General features: G+C 32.7%; 1 protein-coding gene across 1 annotated transcript; it reads left to right on the top strand.

Annotated features, from left to right (window-relative positions):
• The first annotated feature begins 1,682 nt into the window (after positions 1-1,682).
• Positions 1,683-10,251, top strand: LOC121321597 (dorsal root ganglia homeobox protein-like). Its single transcript, XM_041260602.1, has 7 exons — positions 1,683-1,858; positions 2,313-2,427; positions 3,589-3,689; positions 4,242-4,343; positions 6,295-6,467; positions 6,555-6,667; positions 8,480-10,251. The coding sequence occupies exons 2-7, from the start codon at positions 2,370-2,372 to the stop codon at positions 8,743-8,745; spliced, it is 813 nt and encodes a 270-aa protein (XP_041116536.1). The 5' UTR covers positions 1,683-1,858; positions 2,313-2,369; the 3' UTR covers positions 8,746-10,251.
• Positions 10,252-15,807: the final 5,556 nt, after the last annotated feature.

Below are 15,807 nucleotides of genomic sequence, written 5' to 3'. Positions count from 1 at the left end.
GTTGAAAATGTGTTTTTTTTAATATCTAGCGTTGCGCTTGAAATGTCAAATATCAAATCCTTGTAAACTGAAAATGCCAAAGAAACATGTTTATTTTGATAACACGTTTGTTGTGCGCGTCTCATTGTTTAATCATCTTGGAGTACAGTAGATTCATAACTGATAAAACAACACACCTTATAGTGTGCAACTTGGTCATATTTACATAGGCATATTCTGAACAAAATGCACAATGTTACAATACAAGAACTACACTTAATACTAAACAATATTACCTGACACTTTTGTGGTTGCCAGTCCGTTAATACAGAAAGATTGATTAAACTAGAATTAAGTCTTATACTATAGTCTATATAAAATAAATAAATAAATAAATGTAAAAACTTTGAGGATATGTTCTGGTTTAACAAAAACACTCACGCACCAACAACTAGAAAAATACAATCGACCTGTTTAAAAATGTCTTACTCTTTTCTAGATCTCGACCACATAAAACCACAGAGATATTGCCAGCTGCGTTTACTTATTTGCATTTTAACCACACATGGGTCAGCAGTCATTTTGTGTTAAAGGTTTTTGTTTAATTTCATCGAAGGTTATAACATCGTTAAACACAAGTAAGGTGGTTGCTGTATATTAACCAGTATAAAGGTCTACTGGCCATTTAAGACTCATATATGCAAGCTAATATGACTGTAAACTTCCCTGCACTAGAGATTTATAAAATATTCAACTTCTGAAGTCTATCCAAAAAAACAATCAACCCTTTAAAAATGTCTAGACAAAACATAGACAAAAAGTTATCAACAGTTGTCTGATTTCAATCTTCTGACGCATCTTGCCGAGGTCATAATACCAACTTTATTTTCAGTGTTGCATAAATTAATTACACGCATTTAATAACCAGAATATCATTATATTCCTCCCTTAATATCATAAAGGCTTTACGCCAGGGAAGCACTTAATAGTGCAGCGGGTCGTAACAGGCTATTATCCTTGTGTAATGCTATTAGAGAACCAATTATGCACCATTATACTTGCTTTTTTGCCGTTTATGTGATTTCTTCCAATCCCGCCCTCGACATGAAAATTTCAGTTGGTACTTAGAGCCTAATTTTCACAACGCAGATAAACGACGATCTCTCTCCTCTGTGTCTCTGATGCGTTTTAAAACTAATTGAAAGGGTCCAGCAGCAATACATTTGCAGAGGAAGCGAGCATAAATCCACGGACCCCTTGCTGTGAACAAAATCAAAATTTGGTTGTACGGCCGCTTAGAAACTGAAGCCTTGTGTAAAGTAGACCCTCTAACCCATCTAATGTGCAATTATGGATATGATTGTAAATTTAAAAAAAAAACAGAAGCTGTGATGATGACTTATGAAAAAAAGATCTCCATGTGCATGGCCACTGTCCACTGGGCGTGAGTGTTTAGGATCTGGGGATCACAATATAGCCTGTCGCAAAGCAAATATGCGAAAATACTGTATAGATGTTTTAAGTCTTTGCTGAGAAATGACGTTTTGAACCACGTGAGTAGTTTGGAAAACCCAGTGGACCTATCCAAGTCACTCACAAAACGCAATACTGGAAATAATCAGATTAAGGCCATTTATGCGTGAGATTATAAAGGCAAGTGCTGAGAGGCATCGTGTGTAGACAGATATAGACATCTGGTCACTTCCAGGGTTGGGCTTCTCTCTCTCGCTCTGTTTCGCTCTCTCTCTCTCTCTCTCTCTATTTCTCCCTCTCTCGCACACACACTCTTCCTTTTTGCCGGTAACATACACAGCAGCAGTATACAGTTTACATCCGGTCAAGATTAACTCGGTGGCGATCCAGTTCTGCCAACAAAAAGGTATGACTCATAATATTTACTGCAATGCAATGTTCTTTGTTAGCAATGAATTACAAATGTAAAATGCGTATACACTGTGTGTTTTCTTTCTGCTAATGAAATCACTGGGTCGGTCGTACTATCCAAAACGTTAAAGTTTAGGACACTTCAAGAAAGGAATGTTAATTTTAATAAATAAGAATAGTTGAATTTACCTACCTGTATAATAATACGATACATGTTTATTTATTTTTTAAGGCTACTTTAAAGAGCGCCAGGACAACTTTTCTGATTATTGACCCTCGTTAGCTTTTTGATTTCTTAAAGTTATCTTATTATATTTTAACATTCAGTAAATACTGTACCAGCATACGGAAATATATAGCATTTTAATATGTATAAAACTGTATTGTCATTAGCATTTAGGTATGTAACTCTTACAAAGTTTACATTAAATGGGATGTGTGTCTTTCAGAATCAAATAAGGTTTACGAGTATCATTGGTTACACAGTTTCAACGCAGTAAGCTGCAATGTTCTACTTCCATTGTCCTCCACAATTAGACGGGGAATGCTGTCGGACTAATACCTGTGAGTATAATAGTTTGGCAGGCAATATCTGTCTATTTGGGCAGGCTGTAGTCGTACCCACACAACATGTAGTCCGTGAAAACAAAATTGATTTATTTTAGTTTTGTACATGTTCCAGTGGTGTTTTTTTTTTTCCTTTTCTTAGAAATGTTTGACCTTGTATTATGCACAGTTATCTATATGCTTTACCATGTAGACAACAATACTTTCCAACTAAAGTACAACAGGGAAATGACATAGTCTGTAATTGGTGTGTTTGCATATATCGTGCAATAATAAAGTATTCTAAATGTAGTATTGCAAATATTTTAGACCGCTTCATGGTAATTAAATTTAACATAACCCTAAATAAGTTTAGCTCAACAACATATGTCCTGTCTTTTTTAAAAATAGTTTATTTAATATTTGCATTTGATTGTCAATTTAAACTCAAACTATGTATATATTGTACTTGATACACATTATTAAAAATATTACGCTAATAGTGAGCTCTTACAATAGAGAATCAGAATTTACAACTTGCATTTTGCCACCTGCCTCCCTTCTGTGGGCAAACCTCTTATATTTAGCTCCAGGATATAAAGGGTTTTTTTTTTTTTGATCACAGATGTTTTGTGTCATGCCTCTAATCGACAGTTAAATGTGGTCACGCTCCTCCCTTTGCTAAACTGCAGTGTACATTAATCTTTTATGTTATATTGCAAAACGTTTTAAAAGAAAAGAAAAGCTCCTGGATGACCATTTGCGACGATACGATAACATATACTTCAGGGAAACCGGCAATAAACACAAGGCCTATACAAATATAATATGCATGTTTTAACCTAAAATGCATTAATTTACCACAACAGGCCTACTTCATAATTTTTTCAAATTTTTTTTTTTTTTTTTTTTTCTGTATAAACATACCACCTTTTAAAACCTTCCCACCATGACAAGCAAATAAATAATGTCACAATTTCAGATATTTTAACAGAGGGTAACCTAACATCTGTTAAGTTCTTCAAATGTTATTATTTGCAATACACACATATATTTTCCCCTTTAGCCTACAATCAAGACCCTCGTGATGTGTAATGATTGTATTTTTCAATTATAACAGTAACATTTTGCAAGGGATAAATTGTACATGTGTATGTGTGCTCTACATATACCTTTCAGTAAACACCAGCAGTTTCGCAAACCACGCCACGGGGGACTTTGAGGATGGTTTCCTACGCCGGAAACAACGGAGAAACAGGACAACGTTTACTTTACAGCAGGTACAAGCTATACATTATTTAATTTAACTAAAACAGAAAAATATACCTGCTGACATAGCTATCCAAACTGTTTATGTTGGCATTCACGACAGGTTCTCTGTTCTTGTTTGAAAAGCATACATATAATATATAAATGCAACTAGCCTGCGTAGTAAATATAGATTCAGCATTTGGGCTTTAATACCCAATTCTGTTTGGTATGCCTTTGTGAACGTATATCAAATGTAGTGAATAATAATGAAAGTATGATAAGTTAAATCTCTCCATCATGGTACAAAATGTATGGTACACAGTAAAAACATATAAACTAATCATTATGAACTACAAAACAGTGTCTTCGTCTAGCGCCAATTGAACGAGTGAAAATGAAACAGTGAGCGATGCGTAAGGTAAAGGGTTGTTGGCATTGATTCAGAACTGTCGAAAAATCTGTTTAAAATAAATAGTTTTCACAAAGAAACCATTGTTTTCCTGTTATCCATTTTTAAAGCATGAGATAAACGATACGATGCAATCTTATAACACAATTGTGTTTTTGTATTTGTTTAATAGTTAGAAGCATTAGAAGCAGTATTTGCACAGACACACTACCCAGATGTTTTCACAAGAGAAGAGTTGGCGATGAAAATCAACCTCACAGAAGCAAGAGTCCAGGTAAAAATTGCTGTTCAGTAGCCTAGTATAATTAAATATCCCACATATAAACTGGCAAACTTTTTAACATTTGGAATGTTGAGAGCACATTTGGCCAAAGAAAGTATATGAATAATATCTGTCATGTTCATGATGCACTTTAATAACATCAACATAATGTGGAATATTAGATTAGGTTGATTAATCGGTCATTCATAATTAACCAGTGATAATGCTCTGCACTAATTTGTCCGCGTCTCTAAGGTACTAAATTACATCAACTCGCATCCATTTCCGTGCTTTGGGGAAAAAGGGGTGATAGTCTTAAAGCTGTAGATAGGTTTGAAACTTTCACGTATAATAATAATAATAATAATAATAATAATAATAATAATAATAATAATAATAATAATAATAATGTCTTTCAATTCATAGAACAATGAAAAATGTTCGCAGTGAACATGATTAGGTTCAGTTTTAGACTAATGGAGTTTACGTATTTTCTACTTTTTAGTATTGCAGAACAATGGAAGACAACCATTTATATTCTGTAGTCTACTTATTCTGCAGACGATTTGCTATATTATAAACATGGTCACATCTAATTAAATTCCATGTATCCTATATGCAATTTCCTGCATTCCAGATTTGCTTTTGGGTTTTGGTGCAAGCGCAGATTTAATTGTAAGAAATATAATAGTTTGCCTTTTGTTCCCCTGGGTCATCTTACTATCGCTTAAAACCAACGACTGCAGAGAGATAATGGAATTCGCATCTGTAAATTAGGGATTGTAAACAAATTATTTCCCTCTAATCGGATTACGCGATTCTTATTATTAAATCTGAACACGAATCGGTGGGAGCATGCAGGGATATTAAACCTACATTATTAGAAAATAAATGTTCTTTATGTTGTAGTGTGTAGACCCTCTTTTTAAGTGTCAGTTGGCTATTGCTGCCTTAAGACCGAACAGCAAATTGAGATAAATGGGGCAATTATAGACCATTCAGAAGGGGAAGATCATGAGGGAAGGTGCAGGGGTGAGATAGTGCTGTGACAATTAAATTCTGAATATTGTTTTTCTGCCTGTAAACCGTTGCCTTTTATTATACTGAGTGAATGCTATCTATTTTATTTAGATGTATACAATAACACGATAATCTGGGAAGGTATGTTTTCATTATGGCCCCCATTCAAATATGATTAATGTGTTAGAAAGCACAGTCTTAATCGAATCTGATGTTGTCAAACAATCACTAAATAGGGAATAAACGACTTCATCATGCTTCTTTCACAGAAGCAGGGGAACTGTCAGTGGGAAGTCATTAAAATATGATAATGAAAAATTGCTCAATTAAATGTTGTTATAGCCAGTGACCTTCATTCAATTAAGATACAAGAACTGTCCTGCATATGCTCAGCAATTAAGTACCAGAAGTTTATTGAAGAAGAAGAAGAAGAAGAAGAAGAAGAAGAAGAAGAAGAAGAAGAAGAAGAAGGAGAAGAAGAAGAAGAAGAAGAAGAAAGTTCCTCTCAATTTAAGAAAAGTGTAAAAAAAATACAATGGTGTCTAGAACAACATCTTCTAAACTGTAAATAATTTATCACGATGATTTGTATTTAATATAACAGATGCAAACACTGTTCAAGTGACCAGGAGACTAGAAAAGACTTGTGCTCAGTTCCATAGGCATCCCTGCCTGCATTACAACAAGTGGATCATTTATTTTAAGCTGGATCTATTTCACTATATTTATGGATACTACTACTACTACTACTACTACTACTACTACTACTACTACTACTAATAATAATAATAATAATAATAATAATAATAATAATAATAATTTACCAAAACCCATTGCCCTCAATGGAATCACAAACCATGAACATTTCCTTTTTGCTATAGGCCTCCAATATCATATTTGGCCCACAATGAGAAATATTAAATGAGACAAGTTATTCTTTTAGGTGTGGTTCCAGAATAGGAGGGCCAAATGGAGGAAGACGGAAAGAGGCAGTTCAGACCAAGAGGGGGGTAAGGAACTGTTGAATGATGGCACACCACCTGTTAGAAATATGAATTCACCTTCCCCAATCGACCAGGCTAAGAATAAAAAGGAACATTTGGAGATACAACAAAGGTATGTATAATGTATGATAAATAATGTCATGTTCTGGTTTGTAGTTAACGTTTATATTAAGAAACTGACCTTTTTGTTTGTTTTTAGTTTAAACAGGTCAGTTGGTCCCGGTGGTCCGTTCTTCCAGTCCTGCTTGCCTGGAACACTTCTCAATACAGCTACATATGCTCAAGCGCTTTCCCAAGTTGCTACCTTAAAAGGTAAGTACAGTAAAAAAAAAAAAAAAAAAAAAACAAACAAAAAAAAAAAGCCCAAGCCTGTTTATATATATATATATATATATATATATATATATATTATATATATATATATATATATATATATATATATATATATATATATATATTATATATTTTTTTTTTTTTTTTCTTGTTTGGGAAATGGCAATGTTGGCCACCTCTGTAAAAGCCAACTGTATTGGCCTTTCTGGTCACTGTCAATGAGCGTTATTGATTTCAGTTTACCCAATGTGTTGTTTATGCGGCAAAACAACCTCCTACAAACATGGAGTAGCTACACATAGAGAACATATCGACTTATGTATATATAGTTCTTTGCCTTGGTCAGTTTAGATAGTAATCAAGCAAATTTGATCATTAATGGCGTTTTGACAATCCTAATAGAGCAGAGCTTATAGGGGCTATTAATAAGAATATACATTGTAACACTGAAAATACCTTACTTTAAATAAAATGCAGGCATTAATACAACACTTCAACACTTATATCATTAATAGGCATAGTTATGAATAGGAAGGCCATTTCTCGTGATTATCTCAGTTTTTATGTGAATTTCAGAGAGTACCTGTTTATCTGTACTGCCGAAAAATGCAATAAATACAGGTAAAGAATATAAATATACCAGTACAGGGAAAAAATATACACTTGTAAAAAAATGACTTGAGTAACAAGTGCATTGTACTTATTTTCTATGCAAAAACAAATTCACACACTTAAAAAAAACAAAACAAATCTGTGTAATACACATACATTTAAGACCCATGTGTCTCCATAAACGTCATGCAGGAAATTGTTTTATATGCCACATGACGTCTTCAAGTGTGCTTGTTAAAAAAGTTGACTAGACTAAGTAGAAAGCAACTAAGTCATGTTTGCCTGGTGTAGAGAGCATGAGGCTTTGTCATGCTGGGTGGGCCTATATATCCCCATGATGCAGCATTATTTTATCAGTGCAAGAGGACCCAGGCTCTAGAGAATATGAAACTATAACTCCAATAACCTAACACATTACGCAAACACCTCTAGCATGATTTTAAGACAACATGATTTTAAGACAATGGCAACTATCTGGCTCATTAAAGCCATTTTATTGTAGGAATGTTCATAGTTTCTATTGAACCTATTGGTTTAATTCCAAGATGTGTACCTGCAGTCCAGCAAGAGCAGTATATTGGTGTTTATCATAACTTTAAGGCTAGTGTACAGCATGTGACTTGATGAGATCTATGGGAAATTTGGATATTTTTAATTCTGCATTATTAAGGTTTTTAAATTATACTTTGTTTTTTAAATAAGGGACACATTTCTTGAAAAGGCTATTTTATTGAGTACATCAATAGATATGTTTGTTCTATTAATCTATTCCTCTCCATGTTTTTTTTACATTTAGAAAACTGAGTTGAGTATTTTTTGTATTAAGTTTTTGTGATTGTTGCCACTTTAGCTCAGCATAGTTTGTTATTATACTTTCATTACAATGTAGAGAAACTATAATACATGCTCAGTACAGAAATATAGTTTTAGGGTCACCAAAATCTTACCATTGTTTGTTAATATAAAAGCATGGTATATGAATTTTCCTGAACTATTAGTCAGCTTTTCCCTAAAGACTCCTGTTATATTTAAGGTAGAATATTATATGATTTTTGTATTGTATTTCTCAGTTTATACTTTTTGGGTATAAGCCCCAATTATATTGTTGGCAAGTGTTTATTGATTACAACCAGTGATTGATGGCTCCTAATGCATATCTTTTTTTATATTTCCACTAAGGGAGCCCACTCTGTTCTTGCTGTGTTCCAGACCCAATGGGCCTTTCCTTCTTGCCCACTTATGGATGCCAGAGTAACCGTACTGCCAGCGTGGCAGCGCTGCGGATGAAAGCACGGGAACACTCTGAAGCTGTGCTTCAATCAGCCAACCTCCTCCCTTCCACAAGCAACAGCCCTGTCCCAGCAACCAAGCAACCCACGCAGGAAAACAGCCCCGACAAGTCAAACCGTTCCAAGGAACAGCTGGAAAAGACAAGAAACTTGTGAGAGATGCAAGCCATATATCAGAACAATAAGATGCATCAAATTTACTCTGTGGATATTAAAAAAAAAACCCCACTGCCTCTACATTTATACAGATGCTGTGCCATCAATCCCTACTGAATTAAAAGAAGATAGTTTATCCCCAGGAATTATTTTCACCTTACCCAACAAACTAACAGACCATTTACTTATTTATTTATTTATTTATATATGTGTATTTATTAAATCAATGCATTCTCTAAATTAGGACACATTTATTTTTAATGTATAAGTACTTTTCATAATAGAGCATTTTCTCACATTTGCTCTAAAGCAAAATATGAGGGACTAATATTGTGTTAAGGTATAAAACAAAACATCCTGACAGCTAAGAGTGCAGTCTTCCACGATGTGCTGTTGTATTAACTTTTATAAAGAAACATATGGTCAACAAATTATACTGACAATTATACCCATAACCTTTCAGTAGAAAACAATGTAATACAAGGCTTTTCATGTTATAATTTTGTTTCTTGTATGTCATATTTCTGATTCTGTTTTTTAAAATGTGTCTGTAATGTGCCAAGAATGCAGAGTATACAAACATGTGGCTGTATTTCAGTTAATTACAGTGAATGTTTGTTTTTTTTTTCAGATAGAAGCTTAAATCTAATATAAAAGATTTTCTGCTACAAATTTGCATTTCTGATACAAATTTGAGTAGTAAAGTGTACAAAAAAAATACATATTACCTATCCCTGTGCTTGTATGTTGTATTATATAATGATTGTAGAGAGAAACGTTAATGTAACAATATAAATCTCTAGTAGCAATAGCTTGAGCCATCTGGCTCTTATTAATAATTGACTTTCCTGTACAACTGGAGAAAACGCCAAGAAACAAACAATGATTGGTTCCATAATTTATTTACTTTTAGGAACTCCTCTGCATTTTAAAAATGGATGCATTGCCATGTATTGTTCCTTTTCATTACTGAATCATACTTTTTTTACAATAAAATTATTCACAGCTGTAAAATTACAATTCATGAACTAGAATCCATGTACACTTGTACACTAACACTTCATAAATAGGGTCCCTGTACACTTACACTGTACAAGTAAAAACTTCCTTCTAACTGTTTGATTAAATTCTTGTTTCCTCCAGAAAGGTACATAAATAAGAGAACTCTTCAGCAAATTAAGAATACTTAACAGCATTGCATCTGTAAAGTAGTTAGGCTGATTAAATTTTGTGTCCTTAAGGATTTTCAGAAAATTACTTTTGATCGTCAATAACGCAATTAAGTAAACTACACACACATTAGCATGAATAATTGATAAGGAATTATGTATTACCACGAAGTAGTGATTTAATAATTCATGATGTGACACCCTAGTGAATGTGCAGAACTAAATAATGTCAAAAGTCTTGCCTGCTATCACAGGAAGCACTGTGCAAATACAGATGCTATGTAGTTTGGTTGTGTATAAAAAGTATATTGTGCATGATATGGATTTTTTGTACAAATCATATTAATAAAATGATGGATTCAGATAAATTAAAAGGGTATTTATTTTGAATATTAAAGCTCCACATTTATTTAATTATAATCATAAAGCTATATATATATATATATATATATATATCTAGTATTATACATATTATCTTTATATATATATATATATAGTTGTAGTCAAAAGTTTACATACAAGCTACAAGCAATAGATATCTGCAATTATTTATTTCAGCATTTTTTTTTTTTTTTTTTTTTTGCAAAACTCCAAAAATGCTAATTCAAAAGTATTCATACCCTGACAAGGAAAATTTAATTTATGTCTAGTTGAGGCACCTTTTAGCAATAATGACCTCTTTTAAATGATCAGGATATTTTGTCAATGATCTTTTTGGCATGATTCTTTAGTGATTTTTGACCATTCTTCAACGCAAAATTGTTCAAGTTCATTCAAATTCCGAGGACTTCTCTTGTGCACAGCATGAGACCATTGAGACCTTCACCATGCAATACTCGACCTTCGGTTGAAGTGGAAACCCCAGATCCACTTGCAGCAAATTCACTTTGAATAACTTTGGCAGTCAAACTTGGATTGTTATTAACCTTCCTCACAATTCTTCTTTCGTTCTTTCTTCCAGACCGAAGGAGCTCTGTGACAGTACCATGAGTCTTGTACTTCTTGATAATAGGAACAAGAGTTGAAATTGGGATAATCAAATGCTTGGAAATCTTGTATCCTTCTCCAGCTTTATGACAATAAATAATTCAGATAACTCTTTACTTTTTCCCATATTGACTTATTGGTAATGAAAGCATTTTCTAGACTTTTTTAGAATTAGGTTCTGCATTATCATATTGAAATTTGTAGCACCTTGTAAACAATACTAGCGTGTATGAATACTTTTGAAACTTTCTTTCCTCATCCACAAAAGCAAAACTTTTGCTACAAAAACGTTTCTTAAAATTGTTTGTTTTCAAGAAATTTCTAGAAATTATACATTTCCATTGGGGTATGTAAACTTTTAACTAAAACTGTATATATATATATATATATATATATATATATATATATATATATATATATATATATATATATATATATATAGCCTCTGGTGGTTGCACATGTTTTTGATTGCCTTATAAAAAATTAAAATAAATTCCCAGAATTTTTAATTCATATTACCCTCTGCAGATCCAATTCACAAAACGTGTGGGTTATTTAACGAATGTTTGGTTGTTAACTACTCTTTGCTGTGTTAAATAAAAGTGACTTTCAGGAAAGTGTTCATGAAGGTAAGATTGCATTGAATCTATCAAAATGTTCTTTAAAAAACTCAAGAGCTAAAGCTTTGTGACTAGGATCCACTGTCAAAGCTGTGTCATTTTGTTTTGGTTGTATGTATTACATGTTTAGAGAAAAGTAGCCAGTTACAAAATATTTTTCAGTTAGCATCATGAAAAATATAAAGGTTCAGATTGATTTAGAAAGATTACAGCAAAGCAAGTCTGTATTGCTTTTTGATTCTAGTGTTATTAAAAAGATCAATACATCAATCAATTATGCGCATCCCTTGTGAAAATTTTACAAACGTAGCATTCTTTAAATGCAGGGAGTAATGTTTCTGAAAGGTGCTTACAGGTATTCCAATAAGAATGATTTGCTTACTCAGCACCCACAAAAATAAGTACATTGCAAACTTCATTAAATTCTTGATATCAAGAGCAACACTTTCAGGTAGTCGCTTTGCTTGCCACTTGTCAGGACATTCTATGATATAAAGAGCTTTCAGCAAGCTTTTTCTATAAACGCTGTACAGTTCAAGGGTATGCCTTTCTGTTTATATAGAACAATGGAGTAGACATAACAGTATACCAGTCCATATCTAGTTCATATTTAAAGACACACTTTTTTTCTAATTTTTATCATAATTTGAAGCATAACAAAATAACATAATGTATAAATTGCAGCATCAGCATCATTTTTTCTCTTGCATTTCATAGATATCCACATTATGTCTAAATATTAAACAAAGAATAGTCAGTGAGACTGGTTTCACTAAAGATGCCTATATCCTGGGCCTTCACAGAGAGCAAGGGTTCTATGGGAAATTGAAAGACCTGCCATAAAACTGTATTGTATAATTTCACCATGGTCGCCCAGTACAGCACTGAAATTGTTCTGGAAGGTTACTTCTTGATGATTACCACCACTAAGGGAAGTTCATATGGAGAATGTGCTGCAACAGTTTTTGGCCTTGTTCTAATTGTTTATCAGCGATGGGTGCAGTCTAGAAACAGTGCCAAACGAGCACTTACTGTATACAGTGCAGAGATTCTATTTGATTAGCAATGAGTGGTTTATGGTCCAGCTAAACAAAACGATGTGCAACATAATGAAGAGGTTCCCATTTATAGCATATAGCATAAACTTTAATGTATATAATAAATGGGGCTATTTGTTAATGATCTACACATTGGTTAGTAGTTTCAGGGTGTAAAATTAAATCAGGTTTTAATGTCCCCAGAAGTGACCCAAACAGTTCTATTGGCAACAAAAACATGAAACAGTGATCAGAGTGGGGTGATTGGAGCTCTTATTTTGTGCATTGCAATTTGTTAAGTGTCCAAAAGGGGGCATTGACATGTCAGTTCCAGAATAAGACGTGAAAAGTGATCAGTATAGATAGGTAGCTACCTCACTTGCAGAGAGTAAGCATAGTATAGAAAGTATAATTTCTCAAAAGGGGCAAACAGTAATATACACTGCTCTGCATACAATTTATAAGCATGCAGGATAATAATAATAATAATAATAATAATAATAATAATAATAATAATAATAATAATAATAATGGAATTAATCTGTCTTCCAGGACCCCTTTAAAATTGAGATGTATGGTAAAAAAAAAAAAAAGTTCACATAATTGGCAAAAATAAACATTTTACTTAATATTATAGAGCACGTGCATAAGTGTTGGTTATATAATATTTCCAATAATGATATTTAGGATTATTTGAAACCATTACACAATTCAGTATTAAATAATAGAAAAAAAATTTATGATATTAGCTAACTGCAAATATATTGTGAAATATGCAACCTGGATCTTTAATCTAAACTGGAACAGTCACTGTTTGGTGAGGGAGAAAGTTACAGCTGTGCACCACTGCATTGCGGGTTCTATAGTGTATTATTTATTCACACAATTCCTTCATTTGGGTAAAAAAACTACACATCCTGGGTCTATTGCTCTGCCATTAGTCAGCAGTTTTCCCATCCCAAATCCCATTTGTGTCACATTTTCTGTGAGGTTTTGGGGATCACTGTAGGTTTTTTTTTTTGTCGTCATACAACGCCATAGCAAATTACCCTGTGTAAATTAAACCAAATAAAAAGGGACAATAGCTGGATAAAGGACTCCAGACAGTGGAGTGGAACATTCCTTGAACTTTGCTGCTTGCGGATTTGTAGATAAGCACATTTCTCTCTGTTGGTGAAAGAAAAGACTGCAGTTGAGATGTGAAAGGATGGCCCTCCCTAACTACTTATGTCATAGAAGTGCCTTTAAATGCTTTGCAATGACTGCTGGGCATGATTGTTATGGAACAATTATCAAACAGTAATAAAGCACAATGCAATATTTTAACAAATGACGCACCATACCCCACATTAAAATTGCATTGTATGCTCGTATGTACAGTATGGTACATTTTGTATCTGTTTAAACAATCAAAACTGAGGTTCATGCAGAGTAAAAAGAACAATAATAAAGCATCACGAATAAGCTACTACGTTTTACTAAATACACCTGATCTTACCTGCTTCCTTGCTTTTGCACTGGTTAGATAATCTGCCTCTTTTCTTCTTGTCAGAAGTGAAGCTGGATAGCCCCCCAGGGAGCAAGACTTACGACAGGTGTCGACGAATGGGTTGTAATGAGACAATGCAAATAATTCATCACAGTTTTCTTTTTCACTTGTGGATATTATGCTGTCATTTTAGATTCTACCATCATTATAAAATAAATTAATACATTAAAATTCATGCACTGTCCTTGTGCCAAGCCATGTGAATGAATAATAAACCCGGTTACAATAATGACAAACCCTAAAATGAAATGTCTGTTGTTTAATTCTGGTTTGGAAGCCTTGTTGGGTATGGTTTTACTATCTGGAAAAAAGTGCAACTACTAACCTTTTAAATAGCCTTGAGAATAGCCCTTAATCTATTTTTTAAAACACAGTGCCTTCAGATTTGACAGGGTTATAAGTACAGTGCTAACAACAACTAGCAAAATATCAGTCTCCTTATTACAGTATCTGTTTCTATAATTTGTATATTTTATTGAACCACACATAACACCTCTGAAATATTTTTTTTTTGTTTCTAACTTCTAAAATAGCTCCTAAAATATGTTTAACAAATCAGAAAAATGAAATAATGCATTTGTTGAATAAAAAGTATAAATCAAGTATGATAATTCAAGAAAAAAATACATATTTATTTCGAATGAGTGCAAATTCCACATACAGTATTTTCAAAGAATTAACATCTGAGTCTCTAAATAAAGTTTTGTGTTGTTTTTTTTTTTTTTTTTTGCAACAAAGATGTTATCTCTGAAACAGCAGGTCACTTCAAGTAAAAATATACTTCTTTCAACAGGTTGATATGATTTAATCAGGTCTTTCAAGAAATGATAAAAGAAAGAAAAACATATATATATATATATATATATAAAAAAAAAATTTAATTATCTTTGTTATCTTTGCTTATATACCATATAGATTATTACAGTCCTAAAAGGAGGATCAAAATGTCAAATAATTTACATTTCTTAAATCCTAAGAGATATTGCACAAATATATATTTTTTTCCATTAGAAAATGTGAAAAAAATCTGTGAAAACCATAACATTTAGTGCTTTACAATGTTAAAAGTATGTATTTTCTTCATTATAGACTACTGTTTTGTTCATTGCTGATGTGTATTGTTTTTTCAAGACATTTTTAAGCCAGCTCATATAAAATGCACATTCTCATAAGCAACATTGAATTATTTCTAGGTAATTTCTACTAATATTTTCTAGGCAGATTCTCTTCAAAAGAATTGTAAATTATACATGTAAACATACATTTCTTTTTATTTTTTTACTTCAGTTAAAGATGGTACAGCGGTTCACTGAAGAGATGGGGGTAAAAAATCTAAATGTGTTATGTCTAGATCCTGAGATCATTTACCCTGTGATCTCAACATAATGGTTTGAAATGTTGAGTTACTGAGATAAATGATCTTCTATTTATTTATTTTTTTCACTATCCTTAATGAGCCACCATAAGATGATGTAATTTATGTGAGAGCAAGAGAATCATACATGTTTTAACTGCATAGGTTCCCTGTATTGTCATACAGTGATGCAATAGAATATTCCGTAATAATCTAAAACATTTGTCTAATGGAAATCACAGCAGTTTCAATTGGACAACATTGTATATTTGCAAATTTTAACTCTGCATTTAAGTATATAACAACAACACAAAAAGAACCACTGTGATAAGTGAAATATTATAAT

This window comes from Polyodon spathula, chromosome 10, assembly GCF_017654505.1.
Source record: "Polyodon spathula isolate WHYD16114869_AA chromosome 10, ASM1765450v1, whole genome shotgun sequence".
Classification (NCBI taxonomy): domain Eukaryota; kingdom Metazoa; phylum Chordata; class Actinopteri; order Acipenseriformes; family Polyodontidae; genus Polyodon; species Polyodon spathula.
The sequence above is the reverse complement of the archived record's forward strand: the minus strand, read 5'-3'. Positions and strand labels throughout refer to the sequence as shown.

Bases quoted from the DNA above. Each gene is read 5' to 3' on its own strand.
- LOC121321597 (XM_041260602.1), top strand. From the start codon at position 2,370: ATGTTCTACTTCCATTGTCCTCCACAATTAGACGGGGAATGCTGTCGG. The intron at 2,428-3,588 runs GTGAGTATAATA...TATACCTTTCAG, and splicing joins ATGCTGTCGGACTAATACCT to TAAACACCAGCAGTTTCGCA. The intron at 6,668-8,479 runs GTAAGTACAGTA...ATTTCCACTAAG, and splicing joins CCAAGTTGCTACCTTAAAAG to GGAGCCCACTCTGTTCTTGC.